A 26,121-nucleotide genomic window follows, 5' to 3' on the forward strand; every position below is an offset into this window, starting at 1 on the left:
TGCATGTAAGAACTGTTAGGATTTAAACATTGTAGCCTGGCAAAGCCTAACCGAGAAGGCACATCCGAGCAAATACGTGAAGGAGGGGGCCAGGCCAGCATCGCAGAGGCAGCCTCCCAGTCAGAGAAGACAAGAAGAAAACACCCTCCAAGGCAGGATGTGGCTTTCAACTATTGTCCCTCCTCCTCATGTATTGAACACACTCATTTACTCGTTCATTCATTCAGAATATGTGCTGGTTGCCTGCTCTGTGTCAGGCGCTGTCTGGGTTCTGGGTGCATTGTGAGTGAGTCAGGCACATGAGGTCATGGCTCCCATAGATAGGATGTCCCAGCTGAAAAAGGCAGATAAACAAACAGGAAACCTAATGGTGATGCATGCCATGCAAAGGGATGTGATGAGGTGATAGGGTGTCTATTTATATTGAGTGACCAGGGAGTGTGTCTCTGTATTATGGTCATTCTAGGTAATGTAACAAATCTCATTTCAGTGGCTTCTCTAATGTGGTTTCTCACTCATGAAACAGGCCAGTATGGGGTTCCTAGTTAGGTGACAAGTAGCTTCCCGCCACACAGTGATTTGGGGACACATGCTCCTTCCATCTTGAGGTTGTGTCGTCCTGTAATGCCTCAACTCAGAACCTTCTGCGTCTGGCTAAAGGGAGAGGGAAAAAGTGGAAAAGGCACACCTGTTCCTTTCAAGTTCCGGCCTGACAGCGATACACACCACTTCTACACTCGTTCTTCTGGCAAGAACCTGGCTACCCAGAGACTGCCCAGTCACACGGGCATGGGGGGGCTAGGAAGCTAACCCCATGCTCTGGCAGGGGGAGCATGAACTTCTGTAGGACAGGCAGCCCTCTCTGCAACAATCTCCAGGGACCTCTCACAGACAGGGAGCAGCCAGCCACGTGGCAATCAGAAGGAAGAACATTCCAGGTGGAGGGAACCGCGGAGGTAATACAGGCCGTGAGCTGGGAACCAAGCTGAGTGAGTGAGGAAGGGGAAGAAGAAGGCCAGTGTGACCAGACCGTAGTGGGCTGCAGCGGCCAGGTGCAGCCGGAGGTCAAGGCCGGGCTGCCTCACATTAGAGTCTTACAGGACGGAATGTTAGGTCTGGATTCTACCGAGTACTGTTAACCCAGAAGTAAAAGGCCTAAGTGGGAGGCAGCCAATATTTATTCAAGATAAAAGAAGAATTGCTATTCAGGAAGCACGGACTGGGGCAGAAGTCCAAACAGTGTTCTGATTCAGAGACAAAGACGATGGGTGTTTATGAGAAAGGGGAGGGAACAATGACATAGTAGAAGGAAGGCTCTTCTATGGGTGCAGACAAGCCAACCCAGTGACGGTAACTGTAAACAGTATTTCCATGTTAAGTCAGGTAGACTTCAGTCCAGTAGTCGTATATCCACTTTCTTGTTATTCTTGCAAACAGTTCTCCGGGACCCAATGCTGCTTTAGTGGGCCCAGTCCAAAGCTTATTTTCGCCAAGTTTAACCTTCCCAAGGTTTGAGGCATGAGACATGCAAGGCAGTTCCTCGGGGATGGCAGCTCTGACTCCATTTTAAAGTGGTTCCGTTTAATATTATTACTCTTTTTTACTGTGTAATGGGAGGCCAGTAGAGGGCTTTCAGCTGGGGTAGGACATGATTTCACTGATATTTTTGAAAGATCAAAATCAGGCTGAGGTGGAGAAAATGCATGTAGGGGAGCAAGCGTGGAGGCAGGGCCCTTGTCAGAGGCTATTGCAATGACTCAGGCAGGAGCTGAGGGTGCTGTGAGGGAGGGCAGTAGCCGTGGAGGTAGCAGGCTTGGGATGGATTGAGAATCTGCTGAGGAATCAAACGTCGGGGTTGAAGGAGAGGGTGGTAGTGAGGACAACTCCTAGTTTTTGGCTTTAGGGAACTAGGTGATGAGGGCCGTTCACTGAGATGGGACAGCATTGGAGGGGCGGGGCAGTGGCTTTTGAGGGGAATCAGAAGCTCTGCTTTGAATGTGAGATATTAAGGTACAAGGAATGCACAGGGAATGACAGCAGTCACGTGGGATCTACCTCTGTTCTAGGAGCAGTTGGGGAGCTCCACTGATACCGAGCTGTGTGACCTTGAGCAAGTTATTTTAACTCTCTGTGGCTCAACTCTCCCATCTGTAAAATGTGGGTAGTAAAAAAATGAAGAACAAAGGCACTTGGCACAGTGCTTGGCATATAGTAACTACTGATAAATACTAGCTGTTATCATCATCATCATCGTCACCAGGTGCCCACGGTGCGTTTACACGTTTGTGCATTTACATGTTTGTGCATATCTGACTGCCTGCTTTTGGGAATTCATCTGTTCTCCCCCGGGGCTGGTACCCATGTGTGCCTCTAGGTGCTGAGTGGGTACCTGGGGCCCAGGGTGAGTTGTGATGGATGTAGATTATCTCCGTGTGAGGGGACAGATATTTGAGCTTCTTTCTGTGGGTGTGGTAAATGTCTGTGAGTAAGTGGGGTGAACATGTGCACACGAGTTCTCCCTGGGTGCCTTTCTCAGGGTGTGTAAAGTCGTTGGTGTTAAAACTACAGGCAGCAGGTGTGAGTGGCTCCGGGAGGAGATGGCTAATCCTCCTCAGACACGTCCCGAAGGTGTTCATTGCAGCCACGCTAAGGTAGAGCTCAACCAGTTACACCCAATTATGAGTTTACTCCCAAAGTGAATTGTTATGTTAATGAGGTGTTTTTAGGTGCTGAAAGCCCCTAATAAAAACAGCTGCTATCTTTCAAACAAATAAATCTTTAGTGGGACAAAACTGAATAAATTCAGGAATGGCCTATGACACTTGACAGCCAGGTGACACCTTCTGTCCCTGAAAGAACACCCCTCCTTTTTGTCAATCGCTAAGTCATTTTGTTGCCAAGTATCATGGGATGATACTGGTTAACCGTTTTCCTCTCTCCGTAACTTCCCCCATCCCAACTGGGCATTCAAACACTCCAGATGTTACCATTTTAATTAGGTAACAGGCCTTGTCATTTAGTAGAGACATTTGGTCCTGCCAGAATAGAGAGAAATGTGTGGGGTCATTTTTCAATGCTAATAGTGCTGACTTTATCTTCAACATCATTTTGAGAAAAAATGATTTGATTGCCCAACATGTGATTTTATTTTTTTTATGTTTATTTTTTTAATTGCCCAACATGTGCTTTTAAAAACACTGAACATATGCTCTCCTCTGTATACCCAGATCTCGTCCACAGGCATCATCATCCTTGACTATTTGTTTGTTGGCCCAGGACTGTATTTTTGATGCTGATTATTAGTGATGTTGCGCTTCGTGGTTGTCAGGGTCTGTGTCCTTTGGGAGGTTCGCTCGCATTCATTTTGTAACTTAACCTCTAGGCCAGCTTTGAGACGGCTGAGCAATCCCTGCCTCCCAGGTGAGCTGTAAACACCAAAAAAACGGTGACAACAAAGCTTGAAATGCTGTCTTTAATGGTTCCTTGTTGTTTGAAGAAAGACTGTTAGAAAAATGTGTGTTTTAACAGCCCCTGATGGTGTGTGTGCTCACGTCCCTTCACGTCTCTAGGCCTCAGCTTCCTCACCTACAAAGTGAGCGGCTCGGACTAGACTAGATGAGGTCCGAGAACACCTTCTGCTCTAAAATTCTGACTTTTAAGGCCTGACATCCCCATGGTGCCCGTATTTTAAAGATTAAAACAAAACCTCAAAAGATGAAGCACCAAGATTAATATTTCTGCTCTTGCTCTTGACACATGTTATTTATCGTGTGACACAAGCTCAAACTCAATCTTTTTTGCTACCTTCTCCTTTATGTCTCACATTTGTGTGTAACTTTCTTTTTATTTATTTATTTATTTAAGATTTTATTTATTTATTTTTAGAGAGGGAAGGGAGGGAGAAAGAGAGAGAAACATCAATGTGCGGTTGCTGGGGGCCGTGGCCTGCAACCCAGGCATGTGCCCTGACTGGGAATCGAACCTGCGACACGTTGGTTTGCAGCCTGCGCTCAATCTACTGAGCTACGCCAGCCAGGTTATGTATAACTTTCAAGTCATTGATTTGATGATAATTTTCTCATATAAAAATATCTGTAAAATCAATACAACCCTCTTCTATAATATAAAAGAGGAGATCAAGTTATTTATTATAAAATAATGTGTATTTCCACATGCAAATGCGCAGACCTGATCCAATGGAAGGCAGTGGAGTAGGCAGGGGCCTTCCTCTCTGTGGCAAACGGCCGTGAAAGCAAGAGCTGCAAGAGCTCACTGACGTGGGAGTGTTGGGTTCAAGGCTCAAACATCATCCGCCATGTTGCTCTCAGGGTTGTGATTTTATGAAATAGTGGACAAATCTTGTTATCGTTTAAGATGAAATAATATATCATCTTCTATCAGTTTAAATGGCAATGGAATTCATAAAATTCAGTGTGTTTTTAACCCATGGGGAAAAGTATGTTTACTTGGAAAATGGGGTTGGTTTCAAGCTAGGTGATTATAAAGCTCCCCCTCCCCACGTTAAGTGCCTTGCAGAACATCTGACAGTCAGGTAGATCAGGGACTGAGCTTCCCCCCCCCGTGTGGTGGGATGTGTAGAGCCCCTGGAACGCCCTTGGTGAGTCCCACTGCTCTGAGCAACTTCCTGCTTCCTGAACGTTCACGCACCCCACTCGTTCCAGGCCTTCACCGAGGCCTCGTCTGGCTGGATGTAGCCTCGAGCTTGTCTCTACCTTCGCATTCTTCAGGGCTCATCTGAGATGTCCTCTCTGTGAACCTTGTCTTCATTGCGCTGGTTCTACATCAGACTCCAGCAGACTTCAGACTCATGTTCTGCCTTCAAAAGTGTTTTTTTTGTGTGTGTGTTCAGAACCCATTTCTACTTCCCTTAACTCCTTGACTCTGTATTATGGATCATTTTATCTCCCTCATCTCCAAGTCATCTAGTACAGAATCTTTCCCATAATAGGCATCCAGTAAATATTTGTCAAGCATAATTACTCCAAGTGGCTCGAACAGAATCTTAATGCATTTGAGAGACTTAATCCATCAGAGCTTCTTTGCATAACTTCATTTTTTAGATTCTAATGCGCCTAAGTGTCTACAGAAAATACTGCTTCTGAAAAATAAAAGGAAGAAGGAATCGTGTGTAGTAACATGCTCTTTGAATATTAGGTCGCTGATTATAAATTTTAGGTTGCTGCTACTATGTCACTTTATGGCAGTTTGAAAGGTGGTCTTCTCATATTACACCCTTTACCCTTTGCTGGTGCATAACTTAAGTCTTTCTGGTGAGTTTTGGAATCCAAGGTTCGGGGTCCAGTGTTGTGGGTAGAGGAGTTTAGGGTTGGTTATGTTAGGATGAAGATATGCTAGGACCAAAGAGACTAAGCACCGGGTGGGAGATGCCATGTGTGTGCACTGCTGCGCTGCCCAGGGTGGTGGCCGCGGCCCCTGAAAAGGCACCCGGAGTAAAAGGGGCTGCAGAAACTTCATCATCCCAGTAATCCAACCTCTCTCCTCCCGTTCCGCTCTTTGTAACATGCTTTTTGCATTTTGGAAAATGAGAGTAATGTTTTGGGTCATACACAATATTTCTTATATGAAATCCTGCAAATGTATAGGAGACATCTGGTGGTAAATATCATCATCTATTTTGGGTTGAATATTTTGAGGCTGCTAATGACACACAGACGTATATGTGTCAGCTGTACTGTTGTAATTAGCACCCATTGCTCCCACCCCTTCTGCTTCCCCATCCCATTAAATGTCCTAGCAATGATGGAACCATTTCTCTTAATTTAAGCAAATTTCTGTGCTATAGGTACTCAGCTTGAAACCGACGTTCTTAACGAAGACTCACATGTCTTGGTCTTCCCGCTTCTTGTACAAGTGTTCATTGCTTCCATCAGTTTAAAGCCGTGTGTACTTGTACTAGATGGAATCGAAGAGTTGGTTGGCATTTATGGCATTTCGGGACAGAAGGTAATCTCTTTTTTTTAGCATTTAACATTTGAGATTTTAACATTTAACATTTGAGATTTTAAAAAAAGATTTTATTTATTTATTTTTTAGAGAGGGAAGGGAGGGAGAAAGAGAGAGAGAGAAACATCAATGTGCGGTTGCTGGGGGTCATGGCCTGCAACCCAGGCATGTGCCCTGACTGAGAATTGAGCCTGCAACACTTTGGTTTGCAGCCCAAGCTCAGTCCACTGAGCTATGCCAGCCAGGGTGGGTAATCTCTTTTAAAAATAATACCTATTTTATAAGAAAAAAACCCCATAATTTAGAATGTACCTCTCCATTGCATTGCATATCTATAGCAACAGGCAGCATTGCTTACAGTTACTGCTCTACACTTTATGGAACAGATACTTATACAGCACTTAATGTGGGCCTGGCACCATTCTAGGAACTTCAGAGATCTTAACATCTTTAATTCTCACAACAACTGTATGAAAGAAAGACTGTGATCATCACCCTGTTTACATAGAGGGGACTCAGCATGGAGATGGATAGTGGTGGGCTGGGAACTCAGAAATGGGAAGTCTGGTGCTAGGAACTGTGGCCTTGACTCCCGCATGGTTCTGCCCCGCTATCCTATACTTTGGTCAGGCATTCATTTGGCCCCTGTTGTGTTCTTTGTGTTGTATATTTTGATCTGCCTCATCTACGCTGATTTTGCACTTACCAAATCCCGTTGATTGGTTACTATCTTTAGTTTTTTCCCCTGTTTGGAGTAATGTTGGATGAATGGAAGCTCTGACATGTCTTGATATCAATCATTACTTTGTAAAGCATTTTCTCTAAAACTATAAAATATATGTAGTTATAAATTATGTGAGTGATACATGTTTCTCATAGGAAATATGATTAAGGAGAATAGAAAATTAAATGTACTCACAGTCTCGCCACTGTTAAACTTGGTGTATAGCCCTCTTTTTCCTCCGAGTGTCTGTATCCACAGATCACACGTTTGCTTATGTAGATGAAGTTACACACCCTATTGTTATATAATTTGATTTTTCACTTAATACATGGCAACCACCTTCCATTCAACAAATAACTGTTGACTACTTACTGTGGGAAAGGCACTATAAGCCGAGACAGCCACGATGTCTGCAAATGGAGCTTTCATCCTAGCAGGAAATGGCAGCTATTAATGACGTCATCACACGAATAAGTATAAAAGTACCACTGTGACAAGTGCTGCCAGAGATCAGTGTGTAGTGTCCCGAGAGCCTCTACTGAAGGGACTTGACCTCTGGGGAGGGGTTTCTGGGAGAAGCACGAGGCAGAGCTCTGCCTGAAGGGGCTGTGCAGGCAGTTACCCGAAGCAGTTCGGTGCAGTGATTAGGAAACTGTCTCTGGAGCCAGACCCTCAGCCTAAGTCCCAGTTCTGCTTACTGTGGGAATGAATTAGATAAGACATTTAGCCTCTCTGTGCTTCCGTTTCCTCCTCTGACTTTCTAGAGGGTTGTTAGGAGGACCGAATGAGTTAGTGTATTAAATTATGCTCGGGATTTAATTTATAAAGGGGCAACGGAGTGCTGGGAAAGGCTGTTACAAGAATTTACAAGGATCTTATTAGGTGTTTATTTTATTCCAAAGTAAAACCATTTAGCGTAAGATCACATCACTGAACTAAGTGACAATTCTTCAGTGTAAAACAGTGTCTGTCTTTTTCAATTGCAAATGGCTCGATTTGCACTCTCTTGGGGTTCCTTTGGTCATACCTATAGTCCATTCTTCAGAAGTCTAGGATTTTGTTAAAGTATTGATATCTGCTTGTAGGAACCTCTTTTTAGAGTCCACATTTCACTATCAAATTCATAACAGACAGGTGTCAGTCAAGTGTGGTTCTAGGCGATGGGAATTGGTGTTTTCGTATCACCCTATTGCTGACTTCCAAGATACTACTTAACTTCCATAACTCCAACCCTTATCCTATACTTACTCCCTATATTCTACCAGCTCTCAGTTTAGAAACCATCAGGAAGTAGTTTTGAAATCTTTAAACTTTTCAAATGTCTTTGACTCCCCCAGGCAAAAGATTTCTCCTGGCTGCCACGCTCGCTGTCCCCTCACTGCAGGTTCATCATGAGCACTGTCTCCACCAGCCTGTCCCACAAGTCGCTGTGTGCCCGCCCCGACGTGAGGACGGTGGAGCTCATCAGCACAGAAGACGCAGAAGTGAAATTAAACATCCTGAGACACTATCTCTCCATTCCCAACAAAGACCCCTTCCAACAGATCAGACAGACGTTGAGCCAAAGAGCGAACCTCAATCCTCTAAAACTCACGATCCTTGCAAATGAACTGAAAGACTGTAGGATCTACCGAAATGAGTTTCAGTGTCTGAAGGAGTACTTGGCGGTGGACTCTGTTCAGGAGCTCTGGGGACTGATTCTGAAACGCTGGATTGAAGATTATAGCTGGACTTTTAAACAAAAAAAGGCACATTCAGATACCATGACTTCGGGAGGAGGTATGTGTTCACGGGGGGAAAGATATAGGGTGGACCCCCAACCCAAGGGGGAGGGTCTCGGGTTAGTGTTGTCAGAGAAAATATAGGATACCCAGTTAAATGTGAATTTCAGATAAGTAACAAATACTTTTCTCATGTAAGCATGTCCCAGACGGTGCATAGGACATACACTAAAAATTATTTGAATTACAGATAAACAATTAATCTTAAGTGTAAGTATATCCCAAATTTTAATGGGACATACTGCTATGAATAGTGAATTTGTGGTTTCCCTGACATTCAGATTTATCTGGATGCTCTGTGCTTTTATTTGCTAAGTCTGGCACCCTGCCCAGGCAGTTCTGTGGGCTGACTCTAAGGAGAATTGTATTAGGCACACATTTCAGTCATATTTTTCAGCGGTCTAAGAAATGGGCCTTTATTTATTTCTATAACTCTCTTGAATCTCTTTTGAGCCTACAGTTCAACTGACGGCAGAAAACCCAGGTAATTCAGGTTAATTCCATGAATTTTCTTTGTTTTCAGCCAATTTAGGGTTTTTTTCTCTTTTTTTAAATCAAGCATGGATTTGTGTGTCCTTCCTGGGTCCCCGTTGGGTTAAGCTGAGATCCGAGGGCCTTGGTGCTGGGTGTCTTTGATTGTCCTCTGTCCCTTCTGTGTTCCACTGAGGTGGCTGTGGTCCCAGATGGTCCAATGGTACTGACGTGGCTCCGTGTCTGGCATCCGTTAGGAGGCCTGCTTCCCTGTCTGTCCTTGGGTCGTTCCCTCTATGCTGCCATCTGCTGCCGCATTTCCTCGTCCTCCTGCGAGGAGGCCTCTCTCCTCAGCTAACTTCCATTCGCTTCTGGAGCCTACAGTCTTGTAGACACTCAACACGCCCGACATCGAATGTCTGCTCACTGCACCACGTAGAGGTCCCGACCCCACAGGTCTCCCCCAGCGCCCCAGGGCCATCTCTCCAGTCTGGTTCCTCCTAGGCTCCGGACCGGAAGCAGAGCTCAGGGCCTCCCTACTGTTGGGGGAGCATCCTGAGGGCCACTCCCCCCTGCTCAAAGCTAGCTGGGGTTTGGGGTGGGGGGCAAGGGCCCTGCTCAGCACCCCGTGGAGCAGCTCCATCGCTCTCTTCTCCCACTCCTACACCTTTCTTGGTTCAGCAAAGTCTCTTTTCTTCCTGGGCGGGGAAAAAAGTTTTCTTCCGATCCTCCTGTAATTGTCTGAACCTGTTGTTTTTTTAAAAACGTATTCCTTGAGTTGGCCAGGAATTTGTCTTTTTCATATTCAATGATCAGGCTTTTAAGTGTCAGAGTTTGTTCTCACGAATCACTGTCTGTGAGAACGTGAGTTTTTCTCTTTCGTTTCTTCTGTAACAACCTTCTTGTAAGGGCAGCGACTTTCGAATGGAGCAGGGATGGGAACACGGGGCAGGGAGAGAAAGAGGCAGAAATACAGAAGTACTTGGAATGGAAGAAACATGGCCTGGCACTGCAGCACGTTGTACACCCCCAATTTTTGCTCTGGAGTTTGCATTTTTGCAAAGAAAATTGACTTCAGATTGAGTGTGCCCTCCCTGACCTGCAAGTAGGTGAAAACAAGGTCTCTAGAAGATTCAGTCAGGCTGAGTGGTCCGTGGCTGTGCCTAGGACTACCCCTACCACTTCAGGAGTGTGCAGGAAGTCCCGCCTTCTCTCTCCCCTAGTGACAAGCCTTTCCCAGGTGACTTTCTTCCTCCCGGCACTGCCCACTGGCCCTACTCAGGCTCCGGGAGCTCAGCCACTGGTGCAGGAAGAACTTGGTGAACTGGGCACGCAGAGGAAGTTACACAGGTGGGGTTGAACAGCTGCCTCTGCTTGAAGACGGCCTGTGTTCTGGGCTCATTCCTCAGTCCTAGTACAGGAGGTCAATTCAGAGTGGGACCTCATTGTCATTTCTCTCAGTGGTCTAGGGATCCCTTGAGAGTTTGTTGATCACAAAGCCAGTGGGAAACCCAGCTGTGCTGGAAAAAATCTGAGGGTCAGGTGAGTAAGAACAGCTGGCTCAAGGGGCGTGTGCCAGCAGGAGAGCAGTCACACGGAAAAAGCACTCAGCCCGTAAATGCAAGCCTCATGTTTGGAAATCTTAATAAAGACTGCTCAGCAGAAATGCTAAGGATAATCATGGGCAAGCATGCCAGCTGGTCACCATAGCTAATATGGATTAGTTGTGACAATGTAGGTGATGACTTAATAATTAAGAATATGGGTTCTGGCCCTGGCTGGTGTGGCTCAGTGGATTGAGTGCCGGCCTGTGAACCAAAAGGTCACCAGTTCGATTCCCAGTCAGGGCATGTGCCTGGGTTGCGGGTCATGTCCCGAGTTAGGGGTGTGCAAGAGACAACTCATCAATGTTATCTCTCACACATTGATGTTTCTCTCCTCTTTCTCCCTTCCTTCCCGTCCCTCTAAAAATAAATAAATAAAATCTTAAAAAAATATATGGGTCCTGAAGCCAGGCTGTCTGCATTCAGATCCCTGTTCTGTGTGATCTTGGGTGAGTTATTTCACTTCCCTGTGCTTCTTCTCTCTCAGTTGTGAGACAGTGGCAGTTGTAGTATCTACCATAGGATGACTGAAAGAAACAAGTTAGTCACCTAAGACGTTTAGAATGGAACCTGGCACACGTGAGCTATTCTGTCAACCTCGTCATTATGTTGCCTATGCAGGGCTGGATGGCTGGGTGGCTGACACTCTGTGCTTACTGAGCATCTCACATTGTGGGTTGGCCGAGGATGAGATACTGCAGCTTTTGGACAAGCTGGGCTACAGGAATCATTACAAAGTGACCACGTTGCACTGGGCTGCCTTCCGCAACGCCACCAGACAGTGGGTCCAGGAGAAGCCCAGCGGGCTCCTGTACTTCCGGCACCAGTCTCTACGAAACGCCGTGGAGCACAAGCTTCTTGGTAAGACCTGAATCTGTGCAAACTTCTGATGGTTGAGGGGAGGTAAGTGTCGCATACAAGGGAAAGCTTGAAGCTGGGATTTCTTAAGTAGAAATGAATCTATAAACATGTATAAAAATGCTTATATAAATTAAGACTGGTACTTGGCTCACTTGAGTGGCTGAACATCCCAGGGTTTATTTTCTTATGTGAGACACTTCTGGTAGCAGGCATTCCAGGGCTGCTCTGGTGGCTCCACAGTGTCACCTGGAACCTAGCTTCTTGAGTGTCCCTGGTGCACCACACAGGCTTACATTCTCAAAGTCACCTCATGCTCGTGACCGCTAGAAGCCGCATGGCTGCTGGAGCTACAGCCATTGCATTTCAGACAACAGGAAGGAAGAAGGGAGGAAGAAGGGGTTGCATTTCCTTTTGAGGAGCTTTTCCAGAAATTTTCCACCAACATTTCCACTGTGTCTCTTTGACCCAGAACTTTGTCATTAGGCCACAGCTAGAAACGAGGGTTTCAACTGGTTTCATTCATTTCTACCTTAAGCCAAGGTGGGACTGTCATTAACAAAGAGGAAGGGAATGGATGTTGGGTAGGGATTAGCAGACTCTGCCCTAGTTCTGAAATCGAATTTTTACCCCCTTCTGAAAAAGACTGCAAGTCTGACCCTGAGAGACCGCGGCAATCACAGGCCCTACCCTAGAAGCAGAGAATGTGATGACAATTACTCTTACTTCAGGTCTGAGGACTTTATAAACCTTGAAATCACAGCCTCTGAAAAGAGTCTGAGTGCTGCGCAAATTTCCCTTTAAATTTCCTCTGTTCTTTTCCACTTTTTAAAAAGATAAATCCGGTTTTACTGTTTCCTTCGTACAGTGTAATCCTTCCCACCATCTATTACGTTGCATAATATAGCAAGAGAGCAGGGCGAGGAATGAGGTTGTTCTTAGATGTCATGTCAGCTTTTCTGCTCATTTGGTCTATGATGGGTTGCAATACACTCAACTTCTCTATTTTCCCAAGAAGGCTAACAATCTTGGAAGTGAGGGGACTAAAGCAGGGGTGTCAAGCTCATTTTCACTGGGGGCCACACCAGCCTCACGGTTGCCTTCAAAGGGCCGAATGTAACTTCAACTCCTTAACAGTCAAGGAGTAGTTACATCTGCACAGCCCTAAAATTATTTCGGCCCTTTGAAGGCAACTGCAAGGCTGATGTGGCCCCTGGTGAAAATGAGTTTGACACCCCTGGACTAAAGGGTCATGATGTGGCTGTTAAAATTCTGGATACATGCTGCACCCCTTCTTGGCCCTGTGAGCCCCCAAATAAAGTACTGCTGGTGATATTCACTATGGTCAGAGAACAGCAACAACAACAAGTGTCCGTGCTGCAGAAGCAGGCTGTACATACCAGGCTTTGCCAGCGGCAGCAGGAATGGTAAGCGCCACAGTTCTCTTCCGTGCTGCCGGGCATGAGAAGCAAGCCAGTCCTATAGGGATGAAAAAGACTCATAATCTGGGGCTATAGGACTTTAGTCTACTACCTTATTCTTTGGTAAAAGGCAAGTTTTTGACACGTTTTGACTAAATGTCATACTGATCATTTTGAGGCAAACTGGTCTCTTAGCCAAATGCACCTGTCCACTTCTTTCTTCTGAAATGCGTCCTCTGTCTGGTATGGTATTTGACTCGTAACTTACACTACTCCTGTTAGAAGCTGGCTAATCTAGAGAGACACTTTGATCCCTGGGCTCTGACGCAATAGCCTCTTTCCCCTTTGGTTACTATACTTCCCTCTTTGGTTGTATATACTTTGTTCACATGTGTGTACATGTGTGTGTACATGCATGCCTATCAGTGGGGTGGAAAGAGAAAAGGGCTATTAGGAGAGTCGAAAAGCTGACAAATACTCTTCTAGGGGCTCGAGGCCATTATCGCATCTGGTTAATATTGGCCATTCTAGCCACCATTTTTTTTAGTGCTTTCATGTTGGCATTCACTTCAGATACATCATTTCACCATAAGAAAACCAGATCTCAGCCAGGGGTCCGTCTCCCTTTGTCTCAAGGCAGCCAGGCCTGCAGGTGCCAGGGTGGTACTGGTTCCACTGAAGTGTGAGGAGTCATCTCCTGGGAGACCTGAGCCATGCATGCCCTCCTCCCCCAAAACCCACCCTTGTCAGGCTCTCAGGAGGCCCCTACTGGGAAGAGCCCTTTCTGTTTCTCCTTATAACCCCTAACCCCATGAGAGCTCCCCACAATCCAGTCTGCAAAGCCTATTTTTCAGCCTATGTTGAGTGGAAGGAGGCAGCAGAGCAGAACAGTTAGAAGTGGGTTCTGGTGTGAGACTGGGGGTGAGCCCTGGCCCTTCGACTTCCTGGCTGATGACCTTGTAATGCCATTTCACCACCCCATCCGCAGGCCCCCATTGGTAAAATGATAAGTGTCCCAAACTCAAACGGGTTCCTCCTTGCAAATGTTCAATGAATCAGTTCGCGTAGTTACGAGCACTTAGACGAGGCCTGGTCCACAGACAATTCTCAAGAAATATTAGCCATCATGAATTCCCTTTTTGTTTTCCTCCCCTGTCTCCTCTGCGGCCTCCTGCCCGCTACCTTTCCCAAGATGATCTGTACAAATTGACTGGGGAGGCCTAAGGATTATCCCGTTTCATCAGATACCCCCAAAGGGGTCTGAATTCCCTGGGGCCCACTCCAGTTGCACTCAATAGAGGCTTGCTGAATGAATGCACAGCTATTCCTGGATGCCGTTTTGGGGGGCTTGCCATTTTAGAAGCCCCCACACCTGTTGTTTAGAGAACCAGTACCGAACGTGGGCCTGTGGTGCCTGCCTTCAGCAGAGCCAGGATCTGGGGGGCAGAGCACTGGAGAGGAGGCGCCAGCCGCCTGCGCATGACGCTGCGGTCACGGGAGGGGCGCAGTTTCACTGCCCCCTGTCCTCACCTCACCCCCAGGCCTGCACGCGGTGTGGCCAGTGGAGTCCACCTCCCCTCCCACTGGAAACCACCATGGCCTCTACGAGAAATGATTTCTTCTTAAGAGGAAGGGCTTTGGAATCTGACAGAACCGGCGTGACCTTGTGCAAGGTGTTTACCCTTCTTTAAGCCTCAGTTTCTCACCTGCAAAATGGGGATGATTCCAGTATGTACCATAAGGGTACTAAAAATGCTAAGTATACTTAATGGAAGGTGCTTAATACAGCATCTGGCACAATGATGAGCATGGGGGTGACCACTTCAGCCGATTGCCAATATTTCCCGCTCTGCCCTCTACCATGGGAAGCACTGCCTGGTCCCTCTGTTGGGTGGCGCCTAGGGACTAGTTCTGTCCCATGAATCTTGACTTGCCACTGGCAACTTTCAAGGTAGCCACCGCCCCATCGGTCCTGGAGTGGATTTGGGGGTCCAGCATCCTGGGATGGGAATGACAAACCTTTGGTGTTTTAAGCCACTGAGATTTGGGGTCTGTTTGTCCACCCAGCAAGATGTAGCCCATCGTGAGAGATAACAGCACTACGTAAACGTCAGCCGGTGAGTCTGCCGCGAGAACTGCGCTGAGCTTTGTGTGCACGGGAGAGGCTGTGGCTTAGCCATTCCTCGCATCCCGTCTGCGATCAGAGGAGCACTGGAACGGAGTGAGGATGGTGGCACCCTGCTTCTGCAGTTACAAGTCATGTGCTGACCAGAGGCCAGCCGCCCGGTCTCTCTGGTTTTCAGTAGCTCTGTTGGCCATATGGGGATTGTATTCGAGTCCTCCAGAGAAACAGGACCAGTAGGAGATATAGAGGGAAACAGTGTAGATGTATAGAAAAATATTTATTATGAGGGATTGACGCACACTATTATGGAAACTTAGGATCTTGCTGTCTGTGAGCTGGAGGCCCAGGAAAGTGGGTAGTGTAGTTCCAGCTCAAGTACAAGGGTCTGAGAATCAATGCTGAAAATCCCAGTCCGTGTCTGAAGGTCTGAGAACCGGAAGTGCTGAGAAGATAGATATTCCAGCTCGAACAGGGAGCAAATTCGCCCCTCCTCTTTTTTGTTGCTATTCGGGCCTTCAGCAGATGGGATGGCGTCCATCTGCTCTGGTGGAGGCGATCTTTTCTCGGTCTACAGGTTCAAATGTGAACCTCTTCCAGAAACACCCTCCCAGACACACCCAGATGTAGTATCTCATCAGCGACCTGGGCATCCCATAGCTCAGTCAAGCTGACATGTAAAATTAACCATCACAGGGATTTTCACATCCTCCTCGAGAGACTGTTTGTAAAAAGATAAAATTGAACATGGTGTCTGATGTTAAAGTGTGTTGCACACTTTCAGTGCCACGTTTAACCCTCCAAATCCTGGACTCAAGCTAATATTTCTGCCAGTTTTCTGTCTCTCTCATTCCCCACCCATTTTCCCAATTTACGACCCACAAAAATGCCCGAGCCACACACAGTGCGGGGGGGTGGGCATTTCTTTTTTCCCCATGGGTTTCTTAGCGCTGCACATGCCACTTGGGAAAATTGGTGGCACATTTTAGACCAGCTAGCACAGAGTCTCCCCAGATGGGCAGGTAACACGGACGTCATTCCCAGCAGAAAGGCAGCCCCGGTCACTGTAGGTCTTACGAAGGGCTGGGCTGGGTGTGCCATCCAGCTGTGTGACCCACTCATCTCGCAAGAAAAAGTGTCCGACAGAAAATTAAAAATACTTGTGTATCAGTTTTCAAGGAGAGATATCTCCAAGGTTGAATGAAACAAAACCGTTTTGTTTTTGAGAAGCTTGCTAATGGGTTGTATGATCTGTTGGAACCATTTCTCTTTGGATATGAAGATGCAGTAACCTTGACCCCAACATTCAATTAGCCATTAGTTTGCCCAGCTGCCCTGTGGCCTATAGGAGATCCAGGCGGCGGATTAACTTCTCCAAAATGCATGCCCTCCAATATGTGAAAGTGCTTGTTTAAGCAGTAATGATGGTGTATATTTAAAATAGAAAAGTAGGTCACAAATATTTCCTTAGGGGAGGGAGGAAGCTCAATGTGACAAATCAACATGTTCACAAGCTTCTCAAAATCTAGGTCAGGGACCATAACTGTAAGTCATTATTTGGTAAATTTAGACTGACTTATAAGGAGATACATTTATAATATTTCAGTGTTTTTTCAAGCTACCTCATTGTCTCTAATTATGGCCACAGAGCTGTTCACTTATTTACTATTGTGTTTTCATACACTAAAAAGTCAGATGCGTTCAGCTGCAATTGATTTTTTGCATAGGTGTAATTACTCCTGTTCGAGAAAGCAACCCGCGTGCCTTTCAGAAACCAGTGAATCATAAGAAAACACATTTGCACCGAATTTTGGTCAGATACTTCCAACGGCAGACGGCTTTCTGGAGAGTGTACCAGGAGCTGCCGTGGCATATGAAAATGAGCGGCTGCTGGGGGGACTTGAGCAACTTTCTCTCAAGTCCTAGGTAAGTTGCCTTGTTTTTACGCTGTGTTTGGCAGAGTGAGCGTTTCCTTCTGCTGCTCTGCATTTAGTGAGCCCTGGTTCCCTTGAGCAGGGCTGAGCATCCCCTGAATGAATGAGCAAGACACACTCATTCATTCATTGGAAGGACCGTCATTTGGCATCAACTGGTGTGGCCAATGGATCCCCAGGGTTGCTCCCTTGGATCATCTGGCTCTACAGAGTGTTCTGTTCACCCTTTGACTCCCTGTGGGTTCCTCTCCAAGTTCAGAGGCATTCTGGGAAGAGGAGGACTTATAGCTGGGCAGGGATAAAGGATTGGCCATGTTCTCCTGCTAGACCCTCCTCTCCTCCTGCCTCCCCTCCTCACCCCCCCACTCCTATTCCCTCCCTCCCTTTCCCTTCCTTCCGTCCTCTTATGCGTTCCTTCTGCAAACATCTGTCGTTGGCCCCCTCTGTCTCCCACACTGCTGTAGGCTCTGGGGGATGCATGAGTGACTGAGATACGGCCCCAAGTCATTAGGTGCCTTCCATGTGGTGGGGAAGATGTGCAGCCAGAGAACTGCTGCACACGCTGGTAACGTGTGTGCACTGCCTCACCAGAGCAAACGCAGCCAGCTCTGCAAGCTCGGAAGAGGGAGCGGCTCGCTCTGCTTGGCAGGTCCTGGGAGCCCGCTCAGGGGAGGGGCCTCTGGGACAGATGGGTGGCATTGGCTTTGACTGCTGAAGGGTGACAGGCTCACAGTTATTTGTTGACCTACTCAAGGCATATCAGTTAAGAAGTTTATAACTGGGCTTACAGAATGTAAACAGAAGACTAACTACCTCCCTTCAAGGCATGAAATGCTCAAAGGACTTACGCTCACACACTGTGTTACAAGTGTCACAGACTTTGTATCGAAGATCCAAAGCCCGAGCTTCTGGACCAGGCTGCACCTCCTTCACTACTGGAACGTGTTGGCTGAAGTTGGGTACGATCCTGCCAGGGCCTACCTGTTCTCCGTGGCCAAGATTAAAGAAGACAAATGCTGCAAAATAAGGAAGAGGTGCACACTCTCAGGTACAGTGAGTAGTGATGTGTCCATGCCCCATTTTGCTGGGATATAGCACGGCCAAGAATTACCGTTTCCTCACGTAATTCTGATCGCCCCGACAGCCCTGTCTGAGTACTGCTCCCCACAAGTTAAGCCGACAATTTCTGAAGACAGGAAATTGAGAAAAAGTGTTCATTTTGAAATGGTTCTTCTTTCTTTTCTTGTTGTGATCTTTCCTTAGCGTTTTTTTTTCCTCTCTGTACTTTCTCATGGCTTCAACCACACCCCCAAGGCTGTATTTTCAGCCTTAACCTCTCTTTGGAGTATCCTGGCACAAACCTCACTTCCTGAGAGCTACTAACAGTATTACTGCTGCATCAGTGGCTTTCCCGAGTGACGGCGGACAGTTCAGATTAAGTAGTTGCGAAGCCTAAATCATTTCAGATTTCCCCCCAAAACTTCCTCTTGTGTGTTTCCACAATCGGCTGATGGCACCCCTCATTCAATGTGTAATTACTGTGGAGGGTGGCCTCGATCCAAGTTGGGAACACTCTTCCTTTTTAAATTTCAAATTAAAAAAAAATTTCAATTACAGTTAACATTCGGTATTATTTTGTATTAGTTTCCTGTGTGCAGCGTAGCGGTCAGACAACCAGGGACCGTTCTTCTTTGATATCCGTCCAAGGGCCTGGGCTCAGACAGAGCTTCAGTTAACATTCCCTCCCTTTGTTGTCCATCAGCATTTCCCCTTGCCTGCCTCTCTCTCTCTTCCATCCTGGCTTATTAAAGAGTCATAACCTCCCTTCCTTCTTCCAACAAGTGATAACTGCGCACCTGCCTGGGCCGTCGACTCACTGGGCACTGCTGACGCAACGAGCAGAGTCCCTGCTCTCGGGGGGGCTTACGGGAGGGACCGTAACAGCAGATGTTGAGCATTTGCCACATGTCAGACACTAAGTTAACTACTGCATATGTATTATTTTGTTTAATTCTCATAAAACCTCTGTAACACCATCACTACTGTATTTTGATTGAAATGGAGGAAACTGAGTCTCAGAGAAGTGAGGCGAGTTGCCCAAGGTCTTCCCGGATAGCAAGGAACAGATTTGGGCTAAACATGCCTCCATCTGTTTTGGTCCTTAAACAGGTAGCCTTTACCTTTATTCTCATTCCCAGGTATGACTTAGGTCATTTTGGAATTTGTCCGATCCACTGATCCTCCCTGTGGAAGGCCCCAAGTGAAGCCTGCAGGGTTGGCAGTGCTTAGGGACTGAGGGTGGAGGAAGGAGGTGGGGCTGAGAGACAGGGCGGGGCGGGGGTGTTCTGTATGCAGAGGAAGCTGGCAGCTAACCAGAGGAAGATTAGATCTCCTAGGTGAGGGCAAAGATTCTTCCTGATAATGCCTCAACTGCCTGTCCTAGCGTGGTTGTCATGGTGATGGAAGGGATGGGGCTGGGGGTTGAAAGCAGGAAGAAATCACTTAGCATTTCAGTGTGTGAGGAGTTTTAGGATGTAGGTGAGTTCCTAGTGCATCCCCTTGACCTAGGCTGCAGATACCCGTAGGGCTGTCCTGGCGAAAGTGCAAGCAGTTGCCTGCTGCTGTGTGACAACCATCTAGGATGCTGCTGACTAGTCTTTGTGTTCCTCTGGACCACGGGCACCCCAGCAGCAGTCCTGGCCTCTGTCATCGCCTTTGACACCTTCCTTCTACCTCGCCACTCAGGCTCAGTCGCCACCCAGTCCTGTAGTTTCACCTCCACGAAGTCTGGCACACTCATCTCGCACACCCACCACGTCCCCCATTTCCTCTCTCTGACCATCTTCACAACACGAGGCTGTGACCGCGTCACTCTGCACATGGCTGCCCACCTTCCTGGCTTGCCTGCCTCCCTGCTGGCAGAGTCAGTCCATGGCCAGTGGGGGGGGGGGGTGGCAGCTCCCTGAGGTACCCCCAGGACTGTATAGGTTCACTTTTCTTCCTTTTGGGTTGCCGAAAGTAGAAGTCACAAGGCCAAATACTTGTCACCAAAGCAATAGAAAATGTATTTTTCGAACTATAAGACACAGGTTTTTTTTTCACCACATTTTTTGCTTCAAAGTTTTTTCCCTATTTTCCTCCTCTAAAATCTAGGTGCACCTTATGGTACGGACCCCAGGTGCACCTAGGTTTTACAGGAGGGAAATAGGGGGAAAAACTTTGAAGCAAAAAATGTGGTAAAAAAAAAAGTGTGTCTTATAGTCCGAAAAATATGGTATTCTATTCAGTGGAACGAGGTTTAAGTACAGCAGGAACCCTGTATGATTGGCCCCAGGAGGGAGACCAGACCACAGTGGTTGGTAGTCTGGGGCTCCTCAAACATTTTTTGTTTCTACCCTGGTTGTGTGTGTAGCCACGCACAGCCCTGAGCCCATCTGCCCTCATGGGGTGCTGCTGGAGGTAAGGCCCTTAACTGGAATACCCTTTCAAAGCGGTTTGAGAGAAACCCTGTTTTATAGTCTGCAGTCTCGGGAATTGCTTGCCAGTTTACCCCTGCCTCCCTTTCTAATGAAGAGGCCTGCGCAAGTGCTCTCACTCCTCCCAGTCAATTCAACAGAACTTACCGAGTGCCTGCCTTGTGCCGACCATGGGGCTGGATGCCGGGGGTACAGCGGTGGGTGAGACACTCATGTCTCCTGCTTCACGGAGCAATTCGGCCTGAGAGGCGTGGTACCCAGTGCACGGAGCCTAGAGCAGGGGGAGAGGCCTTGTCTTAGGACAGTGGACATTATCCCAAAGAAGGGACATTTCATCTGACACTTGCAGGATGAGTGAGAACTCGGTGGACAAAGAGCAGAGGGAACAGCACAGCTGAAGATCCGGAGTTGAGCAGGAAATTAGCAAATCTGCAGAACTGAACAAGCCCAGCACAGGTGTCAGAGAGGCTGCAGAGGCCGCAGCAGCCCAAGTGCGGAGGGCTGTGCTCCAGCATGGGCCCTGACCCCGAGAGCAGTGGGAAGGCGTTGGGGATCTAAGCACGCTGGTGCCCGAGTTGGTCTTCAAAGTTCACTCTGGGTGTGGTGTGAAGAATGAAATGGACCAGCAGGTGAGAGGCAATGCTGGCTAGATGAGAAGGTGGCAGTGGGGATGCGGAGGACGGTTTGGACCTAGAATCCACAGCTTCGGTCATCAGGCAGGTACAGGAGGCAAAGCTGACTCCCACAGGTCCGACATGAGTGACCAGCTTGGTGATGCCTCCATCAGCCCCAACAGCAAGCACTCCCACAGAAGTAGGTTTAGAGGATGGAAGCCGTGTTGAGTCTGGAGTGAGAGCAGAACATGGGGAGCAGATATGCCCGGGCTCAGAGAAAGCTGGGCCAGGGACACACGGGTGGAGCCGGGACTGAGGCCCGGAGAGGGAAGAGGAGCTGGGTAGGGGTCGTCTAACTAGTCATCGGTTTTCCTCTTAATAGTCAATGGCTAGACTAACAAGTCAGAAATTCAAAAAGTAAGGGTGGATGCCAATTAAAGGCATTACATTAACTATCTGATACACTTTTAATGATTTTGTTCTCTGTGCTGGGTTGAAACACTCCTCTGATATCCCTCATTTTTAGTAAAAGCCTGTTACAGATTGTTTGGGGGCAGGAGGAAGAATCCAGCCGTTCCACATTTAAGACAGTGTGCATCAGAGAGGAGAGGGCTGGCAGCCCCGGGAAGTCAGCGCCGGAAGTGCAAGCCCAGGCGGGACAAGGGTTCCAGGTGGGACAGGGGCTCTGGTGTGAGCAGGAGTTTAGGGTGGACAGCACGGTCAGAGCCAGGCATCGCCGGAAGCAGGACGGGCCTGCAGGGAGGCGGATACGGGGCACATTCCTCTCCCCAGAGCCACCAGCGGGAAGAAGAGGCTTGAGGAGGGAAGGGCCAGATCTCGCTGCCGGGGGGAAGAGGAGCTTTCAGGCAGGCACACGTCAAAGTAGGAAGGGAGCCCTGGTTCTTGGGGACCAGCAGGGGCATCCTCCCAAATACAGTGCCTAGCCTCCCTCACCACAGATGAGTCTGAATTCCCTTTTCGAGGCTTAGTCTGTATTATCCCCATTTTTTTCGGAAAGGAATATAGGCTACTTACATTTTTGTCCCCTGCCTGCTTCTGGAAGGCAGTGAGAGTTTCCAAGGATGCCCGGCCTGTGTACTTGGGTAGCAGAGCAGAGGAGCGTCCGATGTAGCTCCCACTGCGGAGGATGTTAGTCCAGGACGGAGTGCACGCCCAGCTTCTGTTTCTCTCCCCTGGGTGTGTGGTTTGGCTCCCCCTCCTGGTTGCAAGGAGAACAAGCGGCCGGATGTCTTGGAAAGAGTCAGTCTGGACCGTGAACTCGCTTCTCCCCAGGTGTTTGTTGGCACCTGAACTTGCCGCTCCTCGCCAGCTGCATCCCTGACTGATGGCCCGTAGAGAAGTCCTTGAGCCTAGAGGACAACTTCTGTGGTTGAATAAACTTTTATAGATTATCGGATGCTCTTCTTTTTGGCTGGAGCCCCGGCTCGCATAAAAGTGAAGAAAACCCATTTCTGGCTGCAGTCTCGCTTTTTGGACAATGTGGAAAAAGAGAAGAGACAGAATAAGAGCAGGTGTGGCAGAAGGATGGGTCCCCAGCATGGGTCCATCTCCACAGATGGCTGGCTTCCCTGCAGGTGGCAGATGTGGTGGGGTGGGGAGAAGCATCCTGTCTTTAAGGGGCAGACGTTCTTATTAGGGCAAAGGGTAAATGGGTTACATCGCCGAGTCTTGTCAGAAGGTTGCAGTAATGGGACAGTGGCAGCTTTTTGAGACTAACGTGTGAAGCTTTGCCCTTGGTACCTTCAGAAACCTCTAAGTATTTTGGGTGGATGGAACAAAGTGGTTTATTAAAGAATTTAAAAAAACAGCTCTACAGAAAAATGAAAAGAACAAAAGATAAAATCTACAGTGGCCACAGAAAATATGAAATATTTAAGAATGAACTTAACAGGAAATGTACAGGATCTTGTATTTTTAAAAACTTTTCAGAAGTACAGAAAATAGCCCTTGTCAGTGTGGCTCAGTCAGATGGAGCATCGTCCAGCACACCACAAGGCTGCGGGTTTGATTCCCAGTCAGGGCACATGCCTAGGTTGCCAGGGCACGCTTGGGAGGCAGCTGATTGATGTTTCTGTCTCACATCGAGCTCTCTCCCTCTCTCTCCCTCAAGTCAATAGACATTAAAAAAATAAAGAAAAAGAGGCACAGAAAATAAGCTTTTAGTATGTAGAGACATATACCATATTCTTGGATGGAGCAATTCAGTGTTGTCAAACTATCTATTCTTCCCCAATCGATTTAAAGGGAGAAGACAATTCTAATGGATACCCCAATGGGATGAAAGCCTTTCTAAAATTTCAAAATGACGCCAATGTTCTTAGAGAAAAAATATGTGAGAATAACAATCTAATGAGGGCAATTTGAATATCAAATTATTTAAACCTATTATAAAGCTATAATAATTTTAAAATATTACTGGTAATAAAAGTGGACAGCTCTGTGGAACACAATAAAAAGCTCAGACACAGACTCAGCTATAGATTATGAAATTAGGAAGCACTAGAAGCATTTCAAATTAGATGGATTATGGAAAAAATGGTGCTTGGATAATCGCCCGCTATTTGGTAAAAAGTTACCTAAAACGTCATATCAAAATAAATTCCAGAAGGATTTAAGTTAAATATAGGAAAATAAAATCTTATCTACAAAGGGACAAGAAGAAAATGTAGGTGAGCCTGAGCAAGAAAGTAAAAGTAAATCGTGAAGGAGAAGATAATTGATAACTGTCTAAATAAATGCATGAAATTTCTATATGTAAAACAAAACAAAGTGAAATGAAACAATTCTGAGAAAACCAGAAACACAATTAGAAGGCAGGTGAGTAAGTAACTGGGGAAGTATTTGTAATATACATAACTGACAAATGATTAATATTCCTAGCATATAAAATGCTCTTAAAATCATTGGGAAAAGGACCAACCCGACCATGAAAACAGGCAAGATCGTGAACAGGCCGCCCAAAGGACAGTCCTTGTCTGACTTCGCTCCTCAGTGTCAGTGGCCGTTTACGGATGGTGCCCTCGTCTCCCACACAGGCTGGTCTGTCGGCTTTGCTCACACACACTCCCCGGGGTTATTTTCCATCTCTCTGGCTGCTCCTTATCTGTCTCTTTTGTTAGTTCTTTCTCTTCTACCTGGCTAAGTGTCAGAATCCTTTAAGGCTCTTCTCCTCCTGTGCTTCAAGTTCATGGTAAGCATACCATCTGTGTCTGTGGTTTTAGTACTTGTCTGCATGCAGGTGACTCTCATATCAATTTCTCCAGCCACACTTGACCCGCTGACCCCCAGACCCTTATATCCAACTGCCTATTTCACTCTCCGCTTGGATAGTGTCTCCAGAGCTCCTCAGACCCACTGTGTGCAAGACTGAACTCACCCACATCTTTCCAAACTCAGGGTCTCTTCCAGGGACCATCTCTCAATTTACCACCATGGAGTAAACCTTGACACTTCCCTCAAATCCATTTTATCACTGAACCCTGACATTTTTTACTTCCTAAATGTTTCTCAGATTTGTTCACCGGCACCACCGCTGCCCTTCTCTGAGCTGTCAGGACTGCTGTGTGCAGTTGTGCAGATTACTGACATGCACTTAAGGTTCTTCGGTGTCTTCTCATGGCCTGGTACCTCGTTTCTTCATGTCACCGAGTAATAATCTGTTGTTTGAATATACCACAGTTTGTCTATTCAGTTATCGAAGGACTTTTTTGGTTGCTTCTAGCGTTTGCTGATTATGAATAACACTGCTGTACATACTTGCATGTAAATATGTGTATGTATATAAGTTTTTAAATCAGCTGGGTAAATGCACCTAGGAGCATGATTGCTGGATCATACAGTAAAACAATGTTTAGCTTTATAGGAAACTGTCAAACTGTCTTTTAAAGTGGCTTCACCATTTTGCATCCCTACCGACAGTGAATAAGAGTTGATGTTGTTCTGCATTCTGATTAGCATTTGATGTGGTCAGTTTTTCAAATTTGAGTCATTCCAGTAGGTGTGTAGTGGTTATGCTATAGTTGTTTTAATTTGCAATTCCATAATGACAAATAACATTAAACATCTTTATTATTTTTTAATGTATAAAATAGATGATCTTTATTTTTATTTGTATATATTTTTATTGCTGACATTATTACAGATGTCCCCGATTTTCTTCCCCTGTGCACCCCCTGCCCCCGCAGCCTCCACCCCTGACTTTCACCACGTTGTCGTCTGGGTCCGTGGGCTATGCGTAGACGTATGCGTCTTCTTTGGCTAATCTCTTCCTGTCTCCCCTGCCTCCCGTCCCTCTGAGATGTCAGTCTGTTCCATGTATCCATGCCTCTGTCTTTATTTCGTTTGTCAGTTTATTTTGTCCACTAGATTGCACATATGAGTGAGATCACACGGTGTTTGTCTGTCTCTGACCGGCTTATTTTGCTCGGCATCTTTATTATTGTTAAGGTTGAAGAGTTCTTTGTATATTTTGGATAAAAGTCCTTTATCAGATACATATTTTACAAAAATGTTCTCCTATTCTGTCGTTTGTGTTTTTTATTCTCCTTACTATGCCTTCCACAGAGCAAAAGTTTTAAATTTTAATAAAGTCTTAACACAATATTTTCTTTCATGGGTTATGCTTTTGATGTTGTATTTAATAAGCCATTGCCAGATGCAAGATCACATAGCTTTTCTTCCATGTTTCTTCTGAAAGTTTTATAGTATTTCATTTTATGTTTGGATCTAGGATCCATTCTGAGTAGTTTTTGTGAAAGGTGTAAGGTCTGTGTCTAGATCCTTTTTTTGCACATGGATGTGTAATTGTTGTAGGACCATTTATCAATTAGGCTATCTCCATTGAATTGTCTTTGCTACTATGTCAAAGATCAGCTGGACATCACAGAAGATTTTTATCGAGACTGCAGTGAATCTACAGGTCAAACATCTTAACAGTGATGAGTCTTGCAATCCATCAACATGGGATGTCTCTCTGTTTTTAAAAATCTTCCTTGATATTTTCATCAGAGTTTCATAGATTTTGCATATAGACCACGTACGGATTTATTAGATTTTTTACCTAAGTACTTTATTTTGGGGTTGCTACAATAAATGACATTGTGTTTTAAAT

The 26,121-nt window shown here is 46.5% G+C and overlaps 1 protein-coding gene across 1 annotated transcript in view; it reads left to right on the forward strand.

Annotated features, from left to right (window-relative positions):
* LOC123810574 (putative tetratricopeptide repeat protein 41) overlaps positions 1-26,121 on the forward strand; it is a 57,333-nt gene that overhangs the window by 9,760 nt on the left and 21,452 nt on the right. Inside the window, exons 4-8 of the mRNA XM_045826358.1 lie at positions 5,825-5,985; positions 8,047-8,488; positions 11,187-11,426; positions 16,694-16,892; positions 17,770-17,948. Coding sequence (XP_045682314.1) covers positions 5,825-5,985; positions 8,047-8,488; positions 11,187-11,426; positions 16,694-16,892; positions 17,770-17,948 — 1,221 coding nt within the window. The remainder of the gene's footprint in view (positions 1-5,824; positions 5,986-8,046; positions 8,489-11,186; positions 11,427-16,693; positions 16,893-17,769; positions 17,949-26,121) is intronic.

The sequence above is a fragment of the Phyllostomus hastatus genome, unplaced genomic scaffold, assembly GCF_019186645.2.
Source record: "Phyllostomus hastatus isolate PE091 unplaced genomic scaffold, TTU_PhHast_1.1 phas_scaffold_755, whole genome shotgun sequence".
NCBI classification, from domain to species: Eukaryota; Metazoa; Chordata; class Mammalia; order Chiroptera; family Phyllostomidae; genus Phyllostomus; species Phyllostomus hastatus.